General features: G+C 45.7%; 6 protein-coding genes across 6 annotated transcripts; 4 read left to right on the top strand and 2 right to left on the bottom strand.

Annotated features, from left to right (window-relative positions):
• Positions 1-71: 71 nt before the first annotated feature.
• AOL_s00215g176 (uncharacterized protein) lies at positions 72-9,249 on the bottom strand (the record flags this gene model as incomplete). Its single annotated transcript, XM_011129378.1, has 8 exons — positions 72-91; positions 160-2,582; positions 2,643-7,176; positions 7,239-7,579; positions 7,641-8,951; positions 9,020-9,053; positions 9,112-9,159; positions 9,198-9,249. The coding sequence occupies 8 exons, from the start codon at positions 9,247-9,249 to the stop codon at positions 72-74; spliced, it is 8,763 nt and encodes a 2,920-aa protein (XP_011127680.1).
• A 1,082-nt stretch (positions 9,250-10,331) lies between these two features.
• Positions 10,332-15,476, top strand: AOL_s00215g175 (uncharacterized protein; the record flags this gene model as incomplete). Its single annotated transcript, XM_011129377.1, has 5 exons — positions 10,332-10,518; positions 10,586-14,869; positions 14,927-15,082; positions 15,148-15,416; positions 15,471-15,476. The coding sequence occupies 5 exons, from the start codon at positions 10,332-10,334 to the stop codon at positions 15,474-15,476; spliced, it is 4,902 nt and encodes a 1,633-aa protein (XP_011127679.1).
• Positions 15,477-16,177: 701 nt separating this feature from the next.
• Positions 16,178-17,040, top strand: AOL_s00215g174 (uncharacterized protein; the record flags this gene model as incomplete). Its single annotated transcript, XM_011129376.1, has 4 exons — positions 16,178-16,297; positions 16,372-16,556; positions 16,622-16,927; positions 16,998-17,040. 4 exons carry the CDS (start codon positions 16,178-16,180, stop codon positions 17,038-17,040), a joined length of 654 nt encoding a protein of 217 aa, XP_011127678.1.
• A 1,098-nt stretch (positions 17,041-18,138) lies between these two features.
• Positions 18,139-19,972, top strand: AOL_s00215g173 (uncharacterized protein; the record flags this gene model as incomplete). The annotated part of the gene is made up of 5 exons (XM_011129375.1): positions 18,139-18,567; positions 18,655-18,998; positions 19,084-19,355; positions 19,413-19,666; positions 19,745-19,972. 5 exons carry the CDS (start codon positions 18,139-18,141, stop codon positions 19,970-19,972), a joined length of 1,527 nt encoding a protein of 508 aa, XP_011127677.1.
• Positions 19,973-21,057: 1,085 nt separating this feature from the next.
• AOL_s00215g172 (uncharacterized protein) lies at positions 21,058-22,292 on the bottom strand (the record flags this gene model as incomplete). The annotated part of the gene is made up of 4 exons (XM_011129374.1): positions 21,058-21,302; positions 21,371-21,473; positions 21,555-21,877; positions 21,953-22,292. The coding sequence occupies 4 exons, from the start codon at positions 22,290-22,292 to the stop codon at positions 21,058-21,060; spliced, it is 1,011 nt and encodes a 336-aa protein (XP_011127676.1).
• A 1,883-nt stretch (positions 22,293-24,175) lies between these two features.
• On the top strand, positions 24,176-26,337 carry AOL_s00215g171 (uncharacterized protein; the record flags this gene model as incomplete). Its single annotated transcript, XM_011129373.1, has 5 exons — positions 24,176-25,560; positions 25,638-25,734; positions 25,800-25,852; positions 25,930-25,983; positions 26,049-26,337. The coding sequence occupies 5 exons, from the start codon at positions 24,176-24,178 to the stop codon at positions 26,335-26,337; spliced, it is 1,878 nt and encodes a 625-aa protein (XP_011127675.1).
• Between the last annotated feature and the right edge of the window lie 41 nt (positions 26,338-26,378).

The following is a 26,378-nucleotide window of genomic DNA, read 5'->3' as shown; positions in this document are numbered from 1 at the left end:
CACAGGAACTACATCGCTATATTTGTAGGATAGGCTAAGCTATGGTAAATGTTGTAAAACACAATGTAAAATCATACGTATGCCGCCCAACCTATTCTAACAGTTAGCAAGGAAATCCGAATTTGAGATGAAATCCCCGAGGGAGGAATATGAACTTACCTCCGTACAGAACGGCCAAATTCCTCACATCGCCAGCCTCCGTAATCAGCTCGTTCACCGTCGCTTGAACGCTCAGGGTCTTACTCAGCTTCTTCATAACCACAGTTAAAGCTCTATCTGCCTCACTCGCATTCGTAGTCTCCCCTGTCTTCTTTGCCCCGGCATCATTATTCTGCACGCTCAACTCCTCCTGCATTTTCTTTGCTCTGATCGGAGAAATTGTCCACGAGTACAGTGGATCATAACGAAGGACGTCTAGGATTGTCATGACGCTGTATGCTTCATCACGTAAGACTGATAATGTGAATTCACAACAACGTTGGAAGACACCCTCGGTTTTGGTGACACCCATGCCGTCTACTATGTCTCTTGTTAATCGGAAGGGGACGACTTCTGGGACGGGTAGTACGCGGCCTTGTTCGAATGCCACGCCCAAATCGATGTGTACTACTTCTCCGCTTCGCTCGTCTAACAAGATATTATGACCGTGACGATCCCCTAGGCCTAGGATATGGCCCAAGATTGATATTGCAGCTGTACTTCTTGTGTATGCAAGACGTTTGCTGAACCATTCATCCGGCCCCACGAACTTGTGGAAGAAGAAGAATCGCATGACGGGTTGGAAGTACTTCATTACTTGTTCGAAGACTTTGACCCTGACTTCACGTGATTTATCTTGTGCTTTTTGAATTTCATTCCTACATTGTCCGGCTCGCCAATCCTTCGGCCTATAGCGTTCATGGGTTGGAAGGAGGTATTCGTGGAGTGGAACCGTGTGGAGGACGAATTCTATAATACCACTTGTGGTAGATAATGGGACGACTTTATAAGTTCTGATACCAAGGTTTCTTTGGCGGGTGATTCTACTCTTTTGGAGTAACTCGCTGACTTGTTCAAAGACCTGTTCCATGATTGCGTCTTGACGAAGGTCATCGTTTCCACCCTTGACGAGGAGTTTGTAACGTTGACCGTTTGATGCTCTACAGGCCAAGATTTTGGGCATGCTGATACCTGATGCGATACCAATATCCGGTTCGAACATTTTCATAAATGCTGTTTTTGTATAAGAACAGTCGGCACGAATTTCCACACGCATCGTTGGAGGTGCTATTTTGCATTTAGGAATGTCTTGGTCGAAGAGTTTCCAGTGTCGTGGGAAAAGTCTTCTGAATGATACACTGCTGGTTTTCTTTTCTACCTTTTCTTGTGCGAGATTCATGAAGTGCTGCGTGGCTAGGCTTATATTGTGGGTTAGGATGCTTGAGGCCCCATCTTCGGCGAGCATGCGGAGTAGACGTTTTGCTGATGCTTGACGGCCTACGGCGGAGGGATCTTTGTTGTCTCTTCGGATTGCTTGTCGGTCCAAGGCAAGGATTTGGTACATGCCGTGATACGGGTGATCCCTACAGATACGGAATATGAGTTGGAAGAGGTGCGTTTGGAATGAATCTTCATCGTTGAGTAGACGGGAAGAAAGTTGGTTCATCATTGGGATGAATTTTCTGGATGCTACTTTCGCCAGAGGGGCAGCGTTTACTGCTTCATTTGCGCCTTCGTTCGAAGAGTGCTCGAGCCAGAGGGAACAGAAGCGAGTGGCATCGCTGTCGTAGTCGTCGCAGGTTATTAGACATTTTAAGTAATGTTCCAAACTCTTTTCGAGGAAGAGTTGACGATTGTTATATAAGCGTTCGTACTCTTCCCTGTCGATTGTGAGAAGGACTTTCGCTTTTTGACGGTAATTGCGAAGACTATCTTGTTTTGGACCTGAAGTGGAACGGACTAAACGTTCAAGCTCTAAGTATTCCTCCTCTTTTTGTTTCATGAGTTTTTCGGCTCGTTGGAAGTCTTCAAGGTTTCCTTGGTCTTGTAATTGGGAGTTGCAGAACATGGCGAATTGGTGATAAACTGTACCATCTGCAGGAGTTACGAGACCCTTTTCAAGTTCACTGACGGCTCTCACAAAGTATTCTTCCATGACAAAGTCCGGTTTTCTGAGACGGGCCTCGGCAGTCCATGTGGCCGTCTTTGCGAGAAGTTCTGGACGACCGATTGGGATAGCTTGCTTGAGGTAATTGCTATCCTGGCTTGACATCTCAAGTAAGGGCTGCAGCATGCCTATAGCTGGTAATGTCTCCCCTTGATCCCATAAGACGCTAGCAGCTTCTAATGTCGCCGCGGCCTCAATTTCAACTCCAATGTCTCTACATGGTCCAATCATCTCACTTAGAGAAACCGAGGTGGTCAATGACTTTTGCAGGATACTATGACTGCGTGAGATTTGGCACATCTTGATCAGCGTCTTAGCTTCAAGGAGTCGAGCGGATTGAATTTCGACCCGCGCGTTGGCTCTGAGGTGGGCCCGTTTGACCATGGAGCGGCAGATTGCCATTCGGGCAGAGTATATGTCATCAACATCGTGGAAGCTTGCAAATATTTGTTAGCAAAACAGCTAATTGAAATCCAAAGACGCCCGTTTAACATACCTTCCAGTTTCCATCCATTTATCACGAGAGTACAAATTGTCATATATTCTGCGTAAGGAGGTACCATCTTCGGCACTTAGAACCTCTTCAATTTCCCATAGCATTGCCAATGTCCGCATGCTAGCTGAAAGCCCTAAGCTTGTCCTTTCTGGGGATAGAACTTGCTGTAAACATGCGAGGTATGGCTCGTTCAGGTATGTTGCAACAGCCTTCATCTCCGTTTTGATATTTATAGATTGCAAGGCTTTGTAAATCCCACTGGAGTTGGAAGTGTAACTATCAGGACATGGAAGATCCCATTGTTCAAGTTTCCAAGCTGTTTGGAAAGTGTTATCCTCATGCCCGCCTGCTCCAGCCCCCCCAGCTTCGCCTTGAGATTGTAGGGTGCTGAAAGATAGAGCATTCAAACCGATTGCGCTTAAAGCGTTTACGGTCCCGACACCAGTCTCTGCGTCAAAAATCGGATTTCCTGGAGGCAGATGCAACATATGGTTCTCCAACCGTGCGCCTTGGAAAGACAAACTCTTCCATCCGTCATTCTCGAATGCAAATCTTTGCATAACTGATTTCAAAGTTTGGGTTTTTTGAACGCCGTAGTATGAGTCGGGTTCTCCGGTATTTTGATAGATCTTGAGGAGAAGATCAGTGTCTTCAAAAGGCTTTCCTGTACGAGAAACATGAAGTTCGACGAACATCAAAGCGATTTTGAAGAGATTGCAGGTTGCCGCTGCTCGGGCGACATCTCGATAGTTCAGCTCGATCCAATCGTCTCGTTCAGACGGTGTAGCTTCGTCGGGCACCCTTTGAGTTCGCAAGTATAGTACTCCTTCTAGCAAGATCGAGGTATAAGGAATCACATCTGGCGAGCAGTTCGAAAAGCAGTCATCAAATAAGGTCGAAATCTGTGTTCTCACCTGCTTCTGATCGCTTAATATTTGTTCTAGAAGCACGATATGAAGTAGGTAAGGTAAGGCTTTCTCTGAAAAGTCGTCTACAGCCGATAATAGTGGTCGTAAGTTGGCAGATATGCTATCGTCCTGGATATTGCTAGATAACCAGATAGCAACTTGTTTAACCCATGTCTTTAGTTCCGGCAAATCAGTTCGCTTCGAAACCCTCAATGATTCCGGTAACCTCGCCGGTCCGTCTGGAAGTGAGTACAAGGGCGGCTGCATTGCCATCCATCGCATGGCGGTGATAACTTGACCAGAAACGTATTTTTCGACAATGCTTTCCTTGCCGTTCCCCGAAGATGCATCTCGGAAAACTATGTTGCGAATAGTCGACTCCGCTACTCCAACTTCGTCTTTCGCTGCGCTAGTTAGATAGGTCTCGACGAGCCTCAGTAAAGAGATCTTAGACGCAGTCCCTTCGGGTAGAACCTGAGAATCCTTAATTAACAGGTCTTTGACCCTACTCTCCTGCGTCCATTCGTCAAGAACTATCCCACTAGCTGCAAACGAGCGTCCGAAAACTCGAGCTGACCAAAGGAGAAATTCATCACTTGTTGGAAAGCTGCGACAGATTCGAAAAAGGATCCTGCCAATGTTGAGAGCCTCCTTGTCACTTTGGACCCACTTTTGGGCAGTGAAAAGGGATCTATGGAAATTAGCTCCAAGGATAGCATAGGCCGTTCGTTTTGTCACCTCATTCAACAGCTTCTCGGAATTGCTATTTTCGTCTCGCAGCAGGCTTCTGAGAAGGATATTATCCGACCCAGGGTTCTGGCTATCGATAATCGCGCTCGAGATGGACTGGAAAGTGGATTGTTGGTTCTCATTGATAGTCGATGATTTATAAGTCTGTAAGTATTCAGCGAGCCATCTCCTAAATGCGACTGCACCATCCCTACAATCCAACATCTGTGCTTGTTTCGCTGGTGTAGATACTTCGGTGTCAATGAAGGAGTTCATAGAAGCCAGAATCGTAAGGCTGGAAGACAATACGAAATTTGGAACCTTAATAAGGTGGTCTTGGCCGGACGTGAACAAGTATTGAAGGATACCGATCGTATCTCTAGTGCATACAGGGTCGGTGAGATATGGTATAAGGCCATGGATAGCGAGTTCCAGTGGGTAGCCTTCGACTGCTACTCTCCCTGCAAGTGAGATGATGAATCGAATAGTGCGGATAACGACGCAACTCTGCATACTTCCTAGTGACTCTCGAATCATCTCTAGCTGTCGCCTCACGATGAATGTATAAAGAGGAGCATCCCACATTGTACCAATGTTTCCAAGGTTGACCTTGCTGCAGATGTAGTTAACTGACGTAACGATAACCCTCGGTTTGAAAGCCGGTTTGGTAACCTGGCCAAGTTTTGTAGTCGAGTGATTGATCAGAAGGATAGATTTCATAACGTCCCAAGCGGCACCTAAGGCACCGTTCCGGGCGAGATGATGCTCTCGATTTCCACCATCCTCTTGACTTGTTTGCGTCGACTTTTCGGCGTCATCATCCTCGGTGTAAATTTCAAAGAATGTAGAAAGGATCAATGCTAGTTTCTCGCTCACGAGCTCACTATAAGGTCCGTCTCCAAGACGCTTTCGAATTCTTCCATCCGCAGTGCCTTTGCCAGATCTCTGGTTGTTATCTTTTCCAGAACTCGACGCCCATGCCGTGCTGTATGCTATGATTTTGTGGAAACTATTTCGGATCAAAGATTCGTAGGGAACCTGGAGGGTTTCCGAAACCTCGTTCGCATCGTCGTCTCGGCTGAACATAAGAAGTTGGGCAACAAGCTCCTCCTCTGCATCCGCATAGAGTTCTGCGAGAGTGGCGTATCCGAATATCGAGAATGGAAACTCGTCATTAAGCTTTGCGTCCTCTTGTAAGAAGAGGTGAATGAGATGTGATTTAAAGAGCCCGAATACTTCTTTAGGGTCGCCGTTCTTGATAGTTTTCGCCACGCTCGATATCGCACGGGTTGCATATGGTTTGGAGTGTGGAACCTTCCATGCAGTTTCAAAGATATGGAAAACAGCATTTTTCATAACATGAAATGAAGCCGATATTAACTTCGACAAGCTGTGTACTCTCATAGCAAGCCCTTCTAGATTGTCGATATCCGCTTCGAGATACTTCGTCACATCATCGTAGACACGAGCATGGAGCTCGATGGAGTAGAGAGAAAACAAAGTTGGCAGGTAGTCGGCCATCAAATATCGCACCCGCATATCCTCATCTTGTAGCAGCCTGAGGAAGTTTGTTTTCAAAGATTTTGACCCCTGCGTCTGTCCGTACTCCATATTCACAGAGAGCATATCTTTCAGTAACTTTGCAATGGCCATACGTATCTTGTACGACAAGGCTCTCTTATCTAATGCAGCCAAAATGAGCCAGTTATATATCGAGCCGCAGTTGTTATACAATGCGTCGTCATTTTTCTGGGGTGCCCATAGCTTTGTGAGATTGGTTAGTATGCCGATGCAAATCATTGTTCCAACTTCGCATCTTTCATAGTCGTAAACAGAGAGCAACTTGCTGCCGATTGACTCAACCAAAACACCAAGCTCGCTCCTTGAGAGGTTCAATTCTAGACCTAAGAACTCGTCTATTATGGGTCTTGATAATATTAGTTGGACCGGAGACAGCTTTGCTAGGAATAGTGCAAATTCCGTATATGCTTTGTTAGAGTCTCGCTCCTGGGATACTGACGCATGGAAGCGGAGGGCCTCATATATTGTCATCTTTGAAGTATTTATGGAACCAATCGCCTCGTAGAGCTCCCTAGGCATGTCGTTAAAGGCTTGCTCCTCTGCAGTGGTACCATCTCCAAGGATATCGTCGAGGTCCATCCCGTCACTGTCTTCATCGTCTCCTAACCCTAGCCTAGCCAGTTGTAGTTTTGATGATATGACAACATCGAGCGTCGAGAGAAATTGAGTCAGGGCATTGTCCTCAGCTAGTTTCCATCGATGGTTTTCCAACCCCTTCGTGTGACTGGCAATCCGTGGTAAGAATTTATTCACCCTCGACATAATACCACTGATAACATCGACATCAATTCTCTTCCAACTAAAATAGTCTTCAAAAGTTGATCTAACCCTTGTTAGCTTTTTAAAGAATGTTTCGGTGGTCTTCGTCTCAGGTTGGTTAAGGAAGGAGCCGAAAATCGAGATGACGGCGAGGAAATCAGTCACTCCCTCTGCACCACTCCGACTAATGTTTTTTGTATTCTCTTTGTCTTGCGATATAGGCCATTTCTCGTAAAATTCATCGAGTTGTTGACTTGAGAATTCAATCATTTGAGTCTCAGCTTCCGTAGACCTCTTCGTGACGGCTGGCTTGGTCCAGTATTTGTTAGTTGAGGGGCCCTGCGACTTTGGAGCGTCTTCCGAGCCCACGTTTCTGAGAAGTAGGAAAGAGAGAGGGTTTAGAGAGGCAGAGCTCCTTTCTATGGTTTGCCCAATGGTCCCGCTTACAGCATCGGGGTATATAGTGTAGGGATAGTACTCTTGCCCACAGCAAAGCGACACAATGGAGCTAATTTCTGGGACAGATGCCTTGTTTTCAGTTTCTCCCCACATGGTTCCTAGATTTGGATAATATCGTCAGAAGAAAATTCGGCGTATGGGAAAGGAATGTATGAAATACCCGGTCGCCATTTCATCAGGAACCATTGAAAGAGTCTTGTTTCGAGATGAACTTTCGAAATTGCGGGATTCTCTCTTCGGCGTCTAACTATTTCATGCCAAAATGCAATAGTGGAGTCGGCGACAAGGGCAGGACCATGTGCCTCGACTTTTGATACAAGGTCATCAATAGAATCTCTAACTTCCGTGAACGCCAAAATATTCTCCGATAGCATGATCCGAAGCAAGTGGCAGGCCGAGCGGCATGCCGAAGGAGAAGTTATATTCCCCATTGCAGTTTTCCACAATTCCAGGTTATTCAATGACTTCACGAGTTCTTTAGAATTCGGATTTGAATAAACACTGTAATGAAACATTAGTAGGAGAACACAAACTATGTATCCTAACGGGCGTGTATACATACACTGCCAAGACGAGCATTGCCCATGATGCGCATCCAGTGTCTTCATTTGAGCACAACCGTGCAATTGTCTCAAGCCCTCTTTCTGCTGTTGCAAGATCAGGAATCCATTTATCGAAATAGAAGCTAAGGACTTGCATCGCCAGAATTCTAGAAGCCTCCTGTGGGTCTTTAAGTTCACGAAGTGTATCGTCCAACTTGGAACCAAGCCTCAGTCGTTTTATGCCAACGCCGCCGATATTATCGATGTCCATGGCTTGGGTATTTTCTTCAAAATCCTGCTGGAGGATGTAAATGATAGACGCCATTAGCTGTGGAATCATCCAGCCATGTTCATTTTGAACTCCCGAAGCCCCGGGGCGAAGTGCGAATGTGGAAGTCCGCAATGGACCGTTTTGAATAGGGTTCGAGGGTAGCAAGCATTCAAATGCAATTTCATTGATCCCCAACAGATTCTTTCTGGGACCGCTCGTATGCCCCGTGGCTATCTTCCCTAGGACTGCTGTAAGATTTCCGCGGAGCACGCTCTCCGAGGGAGATTTTAGCAAGGAGTGTATGTGAGGAAGTCCGAGAATCAGATGGACCACGAGGTGCTCTTTCATCGCAAATGATTTTGTGTTCTCCCAATTTCCAGCAAAATATGCCGTCGTTCGTCTCACGATTTTTGCGGTATACTCCAGGTGGTTAGCTGTCAAAGCCTCGAGTACCGAATTGAGAGTCAGAAGAGCATTGATCTCAGTGGGACGAAGCTCATAGACAATCAAAACGATGTCTACCAGTTGGGGCAAATGATCTCCTTCAACAATGAAGGCCTGTGGCGTCGAAGTTACCGTCTGGAGAAGGTTCAAAATACTAGTACCAATGTTACCAAACCCCTCGTTTCGGTCTTTCGAAGTACCAGGTTTCGGTACATAGCTGCGCTCTTTCTCTATGCGGACTTCAAGATACTGGCAGCAAAGTAGAACTAGTTCGACCCAATCGTCTTTAAGCAGATGTTCGGCGTGAGAGCGGTTCACGAAAAGCGAACTCAAGACTCGAATATATTCCTCAACGACAGAATTGTACTGGTCCTCATGGATCGCTAGCAGCATCTGGGTACAATGCGCTACTAAAGCCTTGACAGCTTTATAATTCAACCGATTGCTGCATTTCTCGACCACCATCCTGATCGTCTCGGTGTAGTCTTCAACTTTGGCAATATTCACCCTGCGAGTCGTGTCTTTGGCTTGTCGGGAGGCCGCAGCCTTTTCAGCTATGGCGGCTTTAAATAAATTTTCGAGCATTTTATTGTATCCCTTCTCTGGGATGCTGTATCTGTAATTGAATAGTAATTAGGAACTTGTCTGCACTTTATTTAACCATACAGATGCTGTAGAACTCACATAAAGTCGGACTTGAGAATCCTATCGCGAAGTTCTGCAAGCCCTTGCGTCAATTCTATTCCAAATAATATACAAACATGAGAAGTACGGACCCTTTGCACCGGCCTGCCTAGCGGTAGACTTATCGGACTGCAGGTCTTCTAGAAATATAAATATCGTCAGCATGGGGTTGCGATACCAGTTGTGGAAAGGTACTTGCCATATATCTTTATTAACTTTGCCTCAGACATCTTGACCAGTTTTAAAGACGCTTATTTGCCTTATACCTCAGGTTTTTAACTGTTTAGCAATAGGCGTGAAGCTAGGGATTTTTTGAATTTGACTGTCAATCGATTATGGATGTAGGTAAATGAATTGTGTTAGACTGTTGGATTTTGGTAAAGGAAACAATGCATTTCATCCGCTTAGACGCTAATAACAAGACTATGGGCGCTGGAAAAGCTAAAAGAGTGATAAGAAAGAGGGTCGATTCTTGGTCTGACGGGGAGGATGGGTTGCAGGTGAAGTGCCAAAGACGTTATTTTATATCGTAGTTCTGATCTGAGGTGCAACTTTGTAGGCGCACCCGCCCACAAGGCCGATAGATCTATAGAGTCCTCTGGGTGTTTCCTTCCACTGAACTGGGATTCAGCACCACGGAATTGGACATGCAAAAACCCTATCCAGCCTGCAAACTAGACGCCTGTTATGGTCAAAAATCACCTGTTTGTTTGGTCTCTGAAACTGGGAATCCGGCGTGGAATTTGATATATAGATCTAATAGCAGTGCAGTGTAGTGCCAACCCAACCTTGCTATTCGTATATTGATACCGTCGTTGAACTGAAGATAACTACCAGTATAAAAGTCAGATATGCTTAGAGCATACAAACGTGTAATTAGGTCGGCTCTAAATAGAACGAAGCAGTTGTGGAATTTCCATAGTCACAGTCAGACAGACAGCGCAGGATTCAGCCAAGTACTTTTTGTTCGAGACGCTGCTGGTTGTGGTTACTGGGGTGCGGCTTTCTAACGACGCGTCTCTCCACCCAAGAAAAAGTTCGGCTGCTTTCGACATCATCCCATCCCAGAACACTCGAGTCGTACCTCCCACCGACATCCCTACGAAGGTCACAAGAACCTCACCTAAATCATACATCCTGTCGCGATATTCTACGGCTCCGAACCGTTACCTCTAAAACCAACCTACGGAAATACGCGCACCAATCGCATACCTCACTCTCAACATCCTGGGCGGCTGTTGGATATAGGGATCATCAACAAGACGTGCAATTGGCGTGCACGAGCACGATCTATTGCATACAAGACGAAAGCATGTCTCTGCCGGCGTGGTTACTATCGGACTTCGAGAGTCTGCACGAAGCGCTGCTTGCAATCGCAGAATCGAACGGTGTTGGGTCCGACACTCTCGATGACTTGTTAAGCCGACATCAAGATGCGCTCAAGCAATTACTTGACCAACGCCCGAGGAACGACGAAAGCAGGAAAAGGTTACAGTCAGGTGAGGATGGACCTGGGTAGAATGTTTTGCAAAGATGAGGGGAAACTAACGGCGGGGATGTGAGTAGGCAAAGTTCAGCTATCTGACGACGAATATGAGGTAAACGAACTTTTCGTCCAAACAACAGTCGAACTGTCAGATGAATTGTCCTTAGACGAATCACTAGCAGCAGAACTCCTTTTACTTGGACAAGAAGAAAGCACTAGCCTAGACCGGGAACCAAAGCAAGCAGCGGTGATTATTTTTCATAGACGCCGGCACTATATCGCAGAATGTATTCGACTTATCCTTTCGTTGTCGTCCGACAACGACGTCGACCCAGAGCTACGGGCTATCCTAAAGCAATCGGCAATGACAATCGCGGGGAGGGGGACGAAGTTTGGCGATAGAATCATCAAGACGATGGCAACTATCCGGGAATGGATCCGACAGCTCGCCGACAAGCATCGACTAGTGGGCTTCCATAACATCCCAAGTGTGGCGGAGATCAGAGATGTAATAGTCCTGCAGGCGAATGCGTTATCACAGCAGCATCAGGCCCTCGCCCTATCATTGACTTCTCTGATCCGACTAGAACAATGCGGCATCCCCGAACTGGATTCCATAGTGGCTGGATTGAAATCGCAAAAAGAATATGATGTTCTTCTCATCCATCAAATACCACCCTTTCTAGCCATAGTTTCCTTTGTGCTGTCACCCAGTACAAAAAGCACCGTCACTGAGCTCAAACAGAAACATGCAGAGTTCGTAAGATCAAGCAAAGACGACCGCTGGGACCTCCAATACGTCCATGCTGCTGTTCATCTGTCCTGGTTTACGGAGATGAACGGCCTCGCTAGAGATGCTCCTCCTACACTCCCCATCCAAATCAACTACCAAAAAGACATTCACGAACCTTCGAAGCTAGTTCTGTCTGATGGAGGGTTGGATTTTATGATGGCTATTGCTGCAGATACAAACCCTGCAACTCAAGCAGAGGCTTCGAGGGAAGAATTTAGACGATTTTTGCAGACAAAGACGCCTATACAGACTAGTGAAATGGTTGGGCTTTTGTCTGACTTTCGGATAGCTCTTACTGCCCAGCTTGAAAATTTCATGGACAGTTTCATCAGCAACATGGCGGATATTTTGAAAGAAATCAAAAATATCGAAGAAGAAGATCATATGATTCAACGGGAAAGTGCATATAATCTGGAGAGATTCTTCATGTTTATAGGGTTTTTATTCCGGAACCGGCCAGACGCCGGCATGACCTTTTGGGGTGACCGGGAAAGCAACCTGTATGGTTTCCTAACGTGGGCATCTCAACGTCAGACACCCGCAATGGCCAGTGCCTACTGCGATATGCTTTCTTCCCTAGCTTTCGGCCCCGACAGCGCACAGATGGCGGACCAGTTCCTAACTGAGGATACGACGATCCAGAGCCACAAAGCTAAGCGGCCGCAACAGGTTTCCTGGGATTTTATATTCCAGTCGCTTCAATATTACGTAACGCAATTACGGCCGCGCATCGAACCCCCCCCCCCTGCCATAGGGTACCGTGGCATGCCCCCTCCAGTAGAGCCCGCGGAGCTTGATGAAGACAGCATAAGGGTTATTGATTCATATCTCCGTCTCATCACTCAAATCATCACGTTCAACGATTCTGCCAGGGACAGGATATTCGAGAATGCGACAGCTCAGTTAATACCTACCTTAATGGAAATGTTGGATTCGCCACTTCCCGGAAGCTTAATCGCATCTATATTCAATACCATCGCTGGTTTCTGTCTCGCTAAGTCCGAGAACGACAATATACAGTTGTGGGACGCCGTTGACAGATGGATTATGGTCCCCCCACCCAACGCTGGGCCAGGGATGCCAGCCCTTAGGACAAAACCCAATGGCTACATGACATTCCTCAAATCTGAAGTTGTCACCACGACATTTGCGTCAGCCTTGGCCTTTGTTAAGCTTATGACGGCTTTGATACGCCCCACCGACCCAAACCTGACGGACGTTCTTCCCTTTCCAGAAAATCTGGGGAGTACAAACAGGCTCCCTGGCATCGATTTTTACGTGGATAGCATTGTCGAAATGTTAATTGAAGCAGACAAACAACTCTCCGACAATGAGACGCTTTTACTCCAGACAGCATGTCTAGATTTCATTTTGACCGCCCTGCTATCATTCGATGACCAGCTTATCGTCATAGCCAATACATCCTCCATCGCAGTTGACTCTGTGATGAAAACCACTGACCTCGCTACTTACGTCAAGCTACATCCGTTCTCAAGATTGATGGATCATCTTTTTAGCGAGGGAGTCCTAGGTACTCTCTTCTCGATTGTCCGCAAAGGAGTGGATGCTGTGGCGGCGGCGGAAGGTACAAAGGAAGACTCACCTCTTATCCAAAGCATTTTAATGGCCATCCAGATTATGACGATTATAATGGATAAGGAGCACACATTTCTCGAGGTGGTACGGCCACAACTGTGGAAAGACGACAATGCTCCTCGCAGGAGTGTGGCAAATACAGCACTGGCGTCTTTTGAGACGGCTGTTCTTTATCACCTCTCCATCATCGTCCATCTAGGCCTCTTAGGCGGGATGGAGTATTCGAGGCTAGCTGTAACGTCACTAAAACTTCTGACCACTTTAGCCGCATCAACTACAGTAACAAGCACACCAACCTCGCATTTCAGCAGAACTAGTGGCAAGAACCGGTTGCTCACCATTACTGACTCTGAAGGAGAGTCAAGGAGGATAGCTTTCGGGTTCATAAACGCCTTAGAGAAGAGGATTGACCCTAGCACAGCTGTAGAGGGGCAGTTGCACCCTGATATAATTGTGAAGCTTGAAATTCTTTCATTTTTGAATACTTGCTTAGCATCAACACCCGACAAGCCGACTCTTGCTCATTTAATCCTTGGCTTCTCAATCAATGATAATCGGGTTGATATCAGCGAGGAGCCGAGCGGTATTGGCTCCGGTACCTCGGTTTTCCACTCTGTCCTTAATATCGCCAGCTCTTGGGAAGAAAGGGATGAACAGGGAACAATCTTTGATGGTGAACTTATGGTGTTGAAACGAGCGGCGTTGACAGTTCTCCATTTCCTCTGGAAATCGAAGTTAACTTACTCGGATACTCTTTACATTCTCAGAGAGAACAAATTCTTCTTCGCTCAGTTTTCCCAAGAAGCGGTCATCAATAATTCGACTATGTGGGATGGTTTTCCGTTCACTGCCCCGGACTTCTTCTTCAATACATCTGTGGACTGCTGCCGTGCTTACATCGACTCACGGACGTACATTCTGGACTACCTAGCTCTAGAGCTACGCCAAATGTCGCTTCTCGGAGCATCGAGCTCGCTCAATGCGTATTACCTTTGTCTTATGGGGGTTACAGACGCTTTTGATGTGAGGTTAAACCACGCAAGTCTCCTTGACTATCTCGATTTCCTCGAATTCGATGTGGAGGGTGCTTTCGCCGCCCCCGACTTAATGCACTTTGGAGGTTTAAACTTTTCGCCATATTTAAGGAGCGCTGCGGGGCAAGAGGTTGAACAATATAATATCGATAATGTTAGATCAATGCTTCAACTCCGGAAATTAGAGTTGAAGAAAACCGGGCAGTTTGGAGGAGACGCCGAGGAGCTTATGGATATCGAGACCGAGCAAGTTGCAGTATATCTTCAGCAGGACAACAACTTCCGACAATTCAAGGTTTCAAGAACTTTGTGCCTACAGCACTGGTGTAGACTTGTCATTGCCCTTCTCGAAACCTCCCTCTCAGACCCCAACACCAAGTCTTCCTACATCATGCAGGCTTTGCAGACGGTTATTCCCAAGCTTGAACAGCACTGCGGCAACGACGAACGGATAACAGCTGAATTGACTGTAGTAGCACAATCGCTCATCTCCAATCTTGACTTCGAATCAATAAATTTAGGTCGAGAAAGAGGGGCTGATGTTGCCCACGACCGTCTTTACCAACTTTTCCGCCTCGCATTACGGGGCGCCCAATCGCCTATAGCAAGTTCTAAGATTCGCGAGGACTTTTATGATATCCTATGTAGATACCTCAATGGTATGGCAGGGTTGTCATCCCAGTTGTCCATCCTCAATCGCCGTAGTCTACAGACCATTCGTGGAAGCGGCGAGCGATTCCTTGAGATCTTGTGTAACGACGCATATGTTGGGGCCGGCACTTGCAAATTGCTTGCCTTGAATCTACTAGACGCACTTGTTTGCCTAAGCCAGGAGGAGGAATCTACCTATATCATTGACGTCTTACGAAGGCAAAACCTGATTGTGGTACTTGTGCAATCTCTCAAGAGTCTCGACCAGGAGGCGCTGCAGGTTACTGATGGTATGCTATCTCCCACCCTTCATGTGAGCACATTGCAGTTTTCTAACTAGCGATTAGGTGGCCAATCTTTTATGACGCTCGTTAAAGCCATCACCGGGCTTCTGTTGCGACTCTCTCGAACGAAGCTTGGAGCCGGTATGGTACTTAGCTCCGGTTACTTCATGATTCTCAAAGAATGCGGACTGTTCACAATTGATCCTGACATCGGTATTGGTAAGGCTGTCCCCATTCCTATAGATTAAATCCTTACATCAATTAACTTATTACTTCGGGAATAGCTTTTATGGGTGGCAAAAACATTTCTAGTTACTACGATTTATTATTATCTTTCGTCCGGGTCCTTGTCTCCTGCTTGATCTGCAAGGGTCTCTATAATAAATCGGACCTTATACAGACGCAAAGATTCTTGGCCGATAACAGAATATTAGTGTCGTCGATACTAAAACGAAACGCTAATATTGGAGGTGTGCTACCGAACGCGGGCGATATGGGGCCCCTCGTTGATATGTTTGTGGTTTTGTACTCTATGGTTGATGCTGCCGCCGAGGTATGTAGTTTGAAGACGATCCTTTGATGATTCCGGTACTAACAATATTTATAGGCATGATTCACGTCAACTGTCCTTGCATTTAACTATTTTTCCCCCTTGTCCTTTCCTTCAATTTCTATGGCATTGGCGCGCGCGATCCTGCGTAAAGCGGTGCTAAGAATCCCAATACATGAATCTTCATTAGCGAGTTTAAATGTTTTCTTTCTTAGACGGAGTTGAAAGTTCCTCCAAGACGGCATTATGTTGACCGACAGCATATTTGTATCATGTAATATAGTCACAAATAGTCTTTCGAAACTTCTTTTATCATGGATAATGACCATCTACCTAAGCACCATACAAGCCTTAAATCTATCCTTCTGACAAAAGAAAGAAACGGCAGTATACTCCACAGCAATACTGGTGCATTTTTGTTTACGAGGCAAACTACCAGGTGCTCTGTAACACCCATTGATCAAGTATTAATATATGTTCCTCATTTCTCTCAACAGAACACATCGTCGCCGTGGAGGCTCCATGCCCTGTAAACCCCGATTTTTCCGTAGAAAAACGCGAGGAGATACGTGAAAGGTATTCCATCTCATCTATGTGTCCACACTCCAATTCCTGGTGCTGTAATTAAGTCGAAATGAAGCTCTAGCATATGTATAGATGATAAAATCTTTTTGAGATGGAGAGAAAAAGAGAAAAGAAAGAAATTTTGTCAAGGAAAAGTTTGGTGAATTTAAAGGCCATAATGTCTTGGCATGCGGACAAACATGAGGTGTTGCTGTATCGCGGGACACACAGCTCCCAAACTTCACATGGACACCCCTTCGAATTCACCGTCGAAATTCACACAGGACAATTTGAGAAACTATGGTAGGCCGTTCATTCTTGTGATTTTTACATTTATATGAAATCAGCATGCTGTGTTATAGTGTTATGATTCTAATAATTACAAATCATCCAGCCTCCGAAGAAACGAACTCCAGCTGGTCCTCCGCCCAAGAAGAAGCCCAGAGTCAAGCTAGCTCAAAACCTCAGTCTCACTGCGGAGGAGGAAAAAGAAGTGCGTGCTGCCTTTGGATACTTCACAGATCCTGAAGAATTAGGGAACGATGTGATTTTATCCAAAAACCTGAAAAAGGTCTTTAGGTGAGATTTCATCTCGTCTTAACCAGATATAAATATACAAGAACGAAGCTAAAGAGTTCATGTAGCGCGTTGGGCTTCAGTCTTTCTACTGGTGAAGTCAGAGATATTCTAAAGTCAATAGACCCAGATGATGAAGGGTTTATCACATATGAGCTATTCCTTGAGGTTGCAGCAATGAAGATCAAGGATCGTGATAAGAAAGAAGAAGTGGAAAAAGCGTTCTCACTATTCACTGGCGGTGACGACGAAGGTCCCATTACTCTACAGCATTTGAGGAAAGTCGCGAAGGTCCTCAATGAAAACGTAAGCGACGATACATTGAGGGAGATGTTAAGAGAGGCATCAGCCAGCGGTGGAATGGATGTCGACAAGTGAGTCGTAACTTTATCATCTAACTTGACGGGTGTGGACCGCATCAACTAACGTTATGACGGCTTAAAGGAGGGACTTCGAAGATGTCATGAGGAGGGCCGGTATCTTATGAACGGCATTCATTTCGTCGCCGATTCCTCATAAACTTCTCTGGTTGTGAAGACATTGATATCGATATAATAACTATCTACTACGGGCATTAATGAGAGGTATGGACCGAACAACGTGTGACAGCCGTTACCATCGAATTCTTTGAACCCGTTCCTGCTGCTTCTCATTCCACGGCTCCAGGGCCCGACCCTTTGACCTCAATGAAACTCCCCCAAGACCTTCCCTCTGTTGTGACTACGACATCATTTGGTTCGGGTTGGCGTGGGTGCCATGCTAGCGTGGGTCGTAGCGCACCTGCCGGATGAGATTTAGACCGGGTGCTGTGCAGGACGCCAATGCCGTTGCCCCTTTGCCCATGCAGGTGCAGAAATCGAGAGCGTGCAGAACGAGAACCCAATATGACAGGCAGATAATGCATGTCCGTCGGGGCTACATACTGCGTGCATGGAGTTTTTCAGTGAGCCCGATAGGCTGGTGGGAAATAGGAGGTCGTCGAGACACAACACTACGGTCACTGCCACCACTGTTTTATCTGTCTGCTAAATACGACTACATCGAAAGAACATCACCAGAATATCAGTGCAATAAAAAGAAGAGGAAAAGGCCACAACATTTAATTACAACTTCAACTTCACCTCCAAATTCAACATAACCCCAGGAATCCAACCGTGAAGAGCCCCCTCAGCTTGCGTGTATCCAAGCATCCCTGACTTTTGATCGTACAGCCTGGACGCCACTTACGCCAGACTATATCTTCTCTCCATCTTCCTTATCTCCCTGTGCCGTATGCATTTGGAGAACTCGATCATTCCTCCTTTTGCCATCTCTTCGCCCATTCTTCAGACTACATCTCGAGATTAGGACTGCATACTCGTTCTCGAAATAAAATACAATAAAAATCCAATTTGAAGGCCCGTACGTTCGGTCCGCATGCGGGCCATCTCTGTTCGCGAACAGGAATACTAAGCTACCCACCTCCCTCGTTTCAACTTGTCCAATATTGTTCCACCCCCAGCTGCTGCATCTGGAAAACACTCTCTCCCAGGCACACCATCGCCTGGTGAGCACGCACGGTGTTTAAGCCACCCACAGCACCACAATGACGACCTTCAATAACCTTCCAGTCCCTCTCCCTCCAAGGACTCCAACCCCTCCCACACCCCTTCCTGAAGAGCCTTTCGTAGACGACGACGGGTACGACCAAAACTCACTCACACCGACCCCGAGTAGACTTTCCTGGACATCGGCCGACTTTCAGGGAATCAATATCCAGGCTTCCTCTACGCCCCCTCAAACTCCCTCTTATTCGTACGCTCCGTCGCCAACAAGGTTCAACGGAACTCCAACTTTCTCACCCATACGACAATCCAGAATGAACGGCTATTCCAATGGAGGGTCTAACTCCTCGACGACCACCTTGACAACTACGGTCAATGGGACATCCACGCCGCCCACGCGCTCGCCATTCAATTTCAAACAAGTAGTCATGGCGCCACCGACGAACCCTGGATCGATGAACCAGCAAGCAGTAAGTTCTAGACTCAGATATTAGCAAGAACTTTATCAAATTATAGTTCAAGCTTTGACCTAACCTTGTGTTACAATCTCTCAATAGAATCAACGTCGTGGACATCGATACAAACGGTCGAGTATGAGCCATCAGATCTTTACTGAGCCGAAACCTCGAGCTCCACTCGCAGTCCCACTATCCCTACCGATCCCAACAATCAAAGAATGGCGACAGAGCATGACGAAAGAACAGAAGATCCGGTTAGGGTGGGGATTCGTCCATTTCGGGATTGCAGTCTTTTGCGCTTGGAAAGGACATGGCTCGTTAGCTATGACGGCTTTGTCGCATTTGGTGATATATGATGCAGTTTCGGCTGCTTTGTGTGTCGTTGTTGATGTCTTGAGTAATTTTGATGTCTGGAGTAGAAGTAGTATTAGACATCCGTTCGGGTATGACTTTCTATCCGGCGCCGAGCAAAGGGAATGCGAAATGTTTAACAGGAGTGTGTGGACTGACAGCATTTTATTATGATAGGTTACAACGAGCTGAGGTTCTCATTGGCTTTGCCATGTCGGTCCTGCTACTCTTCATGGGATTCGATTTAATCCAACACGCTGCTCAGGATCTTGTCGCTGGATTCCAAGGAGACGAGGATCACGAAGGACATGGCCACTCCCACGGCGGTCACGGCCACCATAGACATCAACGAGTCCCCAACGGCACCATCGATACCCATGCCCTCCTTGTGATCGGAGCAACACTCGTTTCTGGAATCGGTTTAAAAAATCATGTTCGTATTGGGAAAGGTGAGATAAGATCTAAACCTATTGATCTCCACGATAAAAACTAACATCGTTATATAGCTCTCCGATTCGCATATATCTCAAATCTGCCTTCCATACTCAGCAACCCATCCCATTTCCTCACATTATCGTGCTCGGGACTTCTTTTCCTACTCCCGCTACTCTCCGTCACCATGTACGCCTGGGTTGATAGGACGCTATCCTTGACAATTGCTGTGTCAATGATCATACTTGGATTGAGACTTGTCAAGATCCTAGGCAGCATGCTCCTCATGCGATATGGTGGCGAGGGAGTACCAGAGGTCATTAAAGCGGTAAGTTACATATATTCCTTCGTTCGTTCATATATTATATCCTAAAATATGGGATGCTAATGAAACAATTTCATAAAGATCGAGCAGGACTCGGCCGTAACTACAATCGAAGAAGCCTCATTCTGGCAAGTTCACTACAGCCTCTGCATGGCTAATCTCAAACTCCACGTCCATCTCTCAGACGCCTCGACCGAGGTTAAGATCCGAGAAAGAATCAGCAGACTCATCAAAGACCGCCTAGGTGGAGTCTATGGAAGAGGTAAACGGACCTGGGATGTGACGATTGAGATTGTCCCATCTAGTTAAAAATTTCCTTTTTGTTTGGACTTTTTTTTCTCTCTTTTTCCCCCTTCCTCTTTTTGATGTATTATCATCTTAGATAATGTTGACGGCCATCAGGAAGGCCGTTTTTAAATCGGAATAGAGGGAAATGTGTAATGCAAGTTCTGTTTTATGCCCCTCCAGAAATATCCTGTACATATATATGCGCTACACCATTCCCGCTTTCCTTTTGAGATGCATTATTGAGCTCGTTGACACGTTATGGATCATTACAATTTTTTTGCTCTGCTCTGCATACACGGGGGTCATGGATCATTTTATTTATTTATTAGCATCGGTCTTTTTTTATACAAGTTTTATTCGGTAGATAGACTTCTTTGTCTGTCGGTCTAATTCTCCCTTTTTTCTTTTCTTTTTTTTTTTGATTTTGTGAAGTTTCGATACACCACAGAGCCATGACTGTTTTTGTTTCTGGGACAAGATCTGCTTGTAAAACCACTGTTCATGAACCTAAGGGAGGACCTGGGGTCCTTTGTATGCGATCGATAATGTTTAAACTCTGCTGCATTATGTTACTACTACTACTACTACTACTACTACTACTACTACTACTACTACTACTACTACTACTACTACTACTACTACTACTACTCTTTCGGCAATTGATACAAGGTAGCTAGATTTATAGAATGTAATAGAGTTCATTGTCTCATACGTCTCGTGTGAATCCATCTGATTTGGGAATTTCTTCTTAAAGCAAAATTTTTAATTTTGACATCGAGTTCATGTAATGTATTTGCATTAGGTAGTCTCGTACGTATTCAGACGGTGTGCTTTGTATTGCAAGAATGGAAAAAAGACACGGACGCAACGCAGAATCGCATACTGAATTAACGTTTTTTTCTTTAAAAAAAAAAATGCAATGAACAGGAAAATTGAAAATAAAGCAGGAAAGGAAGGAAGGCGTATTACGAAGCCAGTAAGCAGAGTAGTTATCCTCAAAGTAAAAAGAATGAATCAATGAAATGAAGCACAAACCAAAGAAGCTAACACCTGAAAGAATACATTTTATCTATTTCTTTCTCTTTTGTAAAAGAAAACCCCCCCCTCTACCCGGAAGAATGGTGAAGTTTCTCCTTAATCCTTTGCGACAATCCTTTCTTTTCGGTATGAGAATGATAATCGGAGTTGTCAGTGGTGGCGGTGGTGGTGGTGTTATCAGTGGTGGTGGTGTCGGCAGTGATGTTTTCATTACCATCCGGAGTCTCGGATGCGGATTTGGAACTTGATACTGATAGACGTTTGTTTTGGTGGCTTCCGTGGCCGCCGAAGCCGCTGTGGTCGACACCGTACCCTGTAATATCGTATTTTTGTTAGATTTCTACTTTTTATATGTATCGGTTGAATCATTTCAAGACTTACATTTCTTTTCCTTCTTTGGTTCACCAGAGTCACCTTTACTGTCTCCGTGGGTGATACCCTTCTCGTCCATCAATCTAGCAGCTTCACGGGCAGCTCCAGGGCGCTATAGTACATTATATTCTTGTTAGCTATCTTCTAAAAATCTAATTTTACGATAACAATGAACTTGAGGGTTTGAACTTACAGTGGCATCGAAATCCCCACCTTCGGCTGCCAAACCAGTACTCTTCTCATATTTGGTCCCAGTGCCTTCTCCCTTGCTCTCATTCTCCGAGTCCGGTAACTTCATACCCCCTGGACCTCCAGCTCCACCACCCATTGATCCGCCGCTAGCACCAGAGACATTGCTATCGCCGCTACCGGTTAAAGGGGTATCTGGTTCAGCGGTGGGTTTGCTACCACCTTGATGTTGATGGGTGTCCTGCTGAGCTGATGAAGGGTCGGCATTGACGCTTGGTTGTGCACCAGCCGAGCCACCGAAGCCGGTATTGGGTTCGTTTGATGAGCCTTAATAGTCGTCCCATAATCATCAGTACATCTTCTTTAAGTCTTTTGATCTATGATGGATAGAAATTTACATACTGAAGGGATTTTGATTTGTACCCCTATTATCACCGGTAACATTTGCGCCCTGTGGTTGTCCACCGGTAGAAATGGGACCTTGGGGACGTTTATTGGTATCGATATCATGATCTTGACCGGGTTGGTAGGCACCTTCGGCGTCTGGATCAGATTCTAGACGGCCGTTGGATCTTGTTTCTGTGATTTTGTCATCGATCATGGATTTGTGGATTTCGGAGTGGTTTCCGTGACCTTTGACGGTGGTGCCGTTGATATTGGTGTTATTGTTTGTGGTTGTGGCAGTATCGTCGCCCCAGATGGTCTCCTTGAGGGCTGCGGTGGCTTGGTTGATTGTTTCCATTTTGACAGGACCTTTTTTTCTTTCAGTTTTTTTTTTTCAAATTTAATTTAATTTAATTAATTGTATTACTGGTATACTATGAAGGTGGTATTAGTGATTGTAGATGAGGAGGTGGAAGAAGGGTGTGCATTTGGATGGTGATGGTGGTGGTGATATCACTTTCAACAACCAGAATATATATATATATAGATAAAATATTGATTGAGAAAAAGGGTTCAGTACCTTGTATGCTAAGTTTCTTGGTACAAAAGCTTGTCGGATATCGATCTTTATAACAATAATACGGATAACGGAATTGTATTTGATTTCCAAAGGGAAAAGGCAGGCAGTTCACGTCGGGGTGTTCTATATATATACTAAAACTAATGCCTTGGTCGGTTTCGGCACAGACTTGTTTATTCCATGGCATCGATTTCAACCATGATCAAATGACTTCACCGGTTTCGAACCTTTAGGATGTTTCTTTTTACGTATGTATGTACTTACCTAAGTACTTTACTTACTTCGGCACTCTGTCACTAGTATACTTGTAATACAAAGTACCCATGTATGCACAATATGGAGATATGGACCCCTCACACGAAAAGATCTGGAACCTTTCTTGGAGATCGAAATCATGGAAGATTCGCAACGGGCTAATGCAATGTACATATACATCCATGACATGCATCCTATAGGAAGTTTTATACCATACCAATCATATTCCGGGTTTCCGGCCTCGTGGGATTCGTTCTGATATCGATCCGTCCATATTATATACTTAACTTACTTGGCCGAGTCTTCGAGTAACACTTCACAAGATTCTTGGACTTTCTGATCTATCGTATCACAATTTAAAGCTGGAGTCGTACCAATTCATCAGATATCTACTCTCTTTCCATTATAAATAAGTACTTACTTAATTAAAGTACTTACGAGGTATACACATTTTAATATCGAACGAATGTCCGAAGGTTCGAATCGGGCGTGTTGTGAAGGGTGTTGTGAAGGGACGTCATCCGGCTGCAATTGTGACATCATTCGCTTGTTTAGCTTCAGAATCGTAACCGAACATCGACTAAATTCGCCACGCCGGCAGCTTAGTGGCTCGTACTATACTTTTGTTTTATAACTGTATAAATTTATAAAGATGATGTCGGTGAAGATGATGGTGCATCCAAGAATGAATCAAGGTCGTTCAAGGAAGGGGGAGAGAAGTACTTCTGTATGTATGTATGTATGTATGTATGTATGTATGTATGTATGTATGTATGTATGCATGCTATGTACTTGGATGCAATGCAAACCTGCAGGTCTGCAGCATGCACCAATCGTGTCAGTCAGTCAGCCTCCAGCTTGTCCCGCCGCTATCTGATGACAAGACTCGACTCGAGGGATAATATTCGAAGAATGTATGTATGCGCCATGAAATGCCATGAAATGCGCTGTTGACAAGCTTCGACAGTCCGAAACAATAGAAGGCTTGTTATAATGACTAAGTAAAGTATCCTTCGCAGCCCGCTTGGCCAATTTGCCCGTTTGAGCGACGCCGCTCGGATCCCGGCAGCTGTCTCTGTCTCTCCTATTCTTCTTTGTATTCTCAGCCCGCGCCTGCTTATGATAACTCTCATTATTATACACACGCACGCATATGCACACCTCAACCTGACTCCGCCGTCTTCTGTCGCTCCCATTCGCTCGCTGTCGTCCAACCACCCTCCATCCTCCCCCTCTCCCTTTCTCTCACTCACTCCCTCTGTCTCTCTCTATATCTCTGGTCTTCTCTTTATTCCTTTCTTTCTTTGTTTCTTTCTTTCAATTTAACATCGGGTACAATATAGTAGTATCTCGATGATTGTTCACTCGTTACCATCCCACCCCGACCGTCATCACCTCAATCCAACATGATGACCTCCAGCGGAAGATATCACCATAAGACCTCCCGTTCTGCAGAAGAGGAGTCTGACCCAATCAGTCCCATCAGTCGTGTGAGCACAGCTGAAGGTTTCGGTAATCGTCAAAAACCCGGTGCGCCCGGAGAAGTTCGTATCTCCTTCGATAATGGCAGGAGTTCCATCCTTCCGGGCGACGATGACAGCGACACCACATCAACGGGTTCGGGTCGCCGAAGAGCCTTCCGCCGTCGCGGGAAACGCATGACCGCTTCTCGAAACTATCATAACCCGACGAAGATCATCGGCGCCGAACCTGGGATCTCTGCTACTCAGGAAATCGACTTGGAACTATACGCCCGGTGTGGAATCACTTGTGTGGATTATGGCATGGACGATATGATCACTACTGAATTGATCAATGAGACACTCCCGGAGTTTCTAGCTCGACCGCGACCTAAGTGGGCGACTGTCAGATGGATTAATGTCAATGGACTGTCCTGGGATGTTATCAAATGCCTTGGCCAGTACAAAGCTCTCCACCGTCTGGCAATCGAGGACATTATGAATACCCACTCTCGCTCAAAGACGGATTGGTATTCAGACCACGCCCTCGTAGTCATGACGCTGCAGAAACTCGTCCATCTCGATACCACCGAAGAAGAACATAAGAAACAGAAAGGCAATTGGTTTCAAAGTTTGTTCGACGTACCGGATGTAGTGGATAGCGATGACGATTCGTTCCCGGAAGTGCAGGGCCACAGCGACGGAACCGAGACCAAAACCATCCAAACGCTTCAAAGGTACCACGGAGGACCGAATTACGAACGCATACTCTTTATGGAGAAGAACTCTAGTCTCGCGCAGAAGGACTACGCCGTGGCTGTGGAGCAGTGCTCTATATTCTTATGCGACGACAATACCGTCATTAGCTTCTTTGAAAGTTCCGCTGACGATATCGAACCACCAATAATGGCTCGTTTATCGTCCACCAATACCCTGCTGCGCAGTTCCTGCGATGGTAGTATGGTCGTTCAAGCCATCATAGACGCCATCGTCGATCTTTGCTTCCCCGTAATCCATGCATACCAGGATACAATCGGCGAGCTAGAGCTTAGCGTCCTAACGGACACATCCCTCCATGATACCCAGAGGTTATACATCCTAACCAGCGAACTGGCGCTTTTGAAAACGACAATCCAGCCGCTGACGGGGATCATCAATGCTCTTCGTGATCACAAGAGGGATCCTACTAAGAAAGGAAATAACTCCATGAGTCAATTGACATCCGTAGGAATCTCGCCCATTGCGCATACTTACCTTGGCGACGTGCAAGATCACACTATCGTTTTGTTGGAAACAGTGGAAACAATGAAGAGGTCAGCTGATAATCTTACGTACGTTATCCTAATTCCATTCCATCTCCCTTTTGGTTCCAAGGGGGGGTTTGTCCGTACTAACCTGAAAACAAAAGCGACTATATCTTCAATACCGTGGGTAATCTACAAAATGAGAATATGAGACAGTTGACTATTGTCACGATATTTTTCCTGCCGTTGACCTTCTTAACTGTAAGTGTGCTCCCTCTAGGTAAGAGATTATGCACTGGATAAGATAGCTTATGTTGTTCGAAAAGGGTTATTTTGGGATGAATTTCACCGAGTTTAAAGGAATCGAAAGGTCGGATGCGTGAGTACTATCCAAAATAAACGAGTGTCTGTAATTCGAAAAACCAGTGCCATTGATTCTAACTGGGTGTCGTATAGTTTCTTTTGGTACCTTGCCGTGCCAATCGGTGTAACAACCATGCTAGCATTATTGTCAGCTATTCCCATATTCACTACCCTCCCATGTGCATCTATATAGATACTAACCTCCAAAATAGAAACGGCCCACTCGTCCGCCAGATCATAAAACTTTTCCGCCGCCGTCAGATTAGTAAGGTCCGGAGGCTTCGAGAAAGGCAGGAACGCAAGGAACGCCCCCGATTGAGATTGAATGCCACCCGACGTTTGACCTTTGGCCCTAGGAAAGCTAAAGACAAGTCCTCGACCAAGCAGGCCAACGGTGATATGACAATACCTGAAGAGCCACCCATGCCATCGGGGAGTGAGACGATTGCAAGAGATATGGCTTTCAATGATGGGAGTGAAAGAATTACAATTGAGCCTTGAGTTCTTTGTGGGGGGTTATACGTTATAGATATAAACTTTGT

This window comes from Orbilia oligospora (genome assembly GCF_000225545.1).
Source record: "Orbilia oligospora ATCC 24927 unplaced genomic scaffold scaffold00215, whole genome shotgun sequence".
Lineage (NCBI taxonomy): Eukaryota > Fungi > Ascomycota > Orbiliomycetes > Orbiliales > Orbiliaceae > Orbilia > Orbilia oligospora.
The sequence above is the reverse complement of the archived record's forward strand: the minus strand, read 5'-3'. Positions and strand labels throughout refer to the sequence as shown.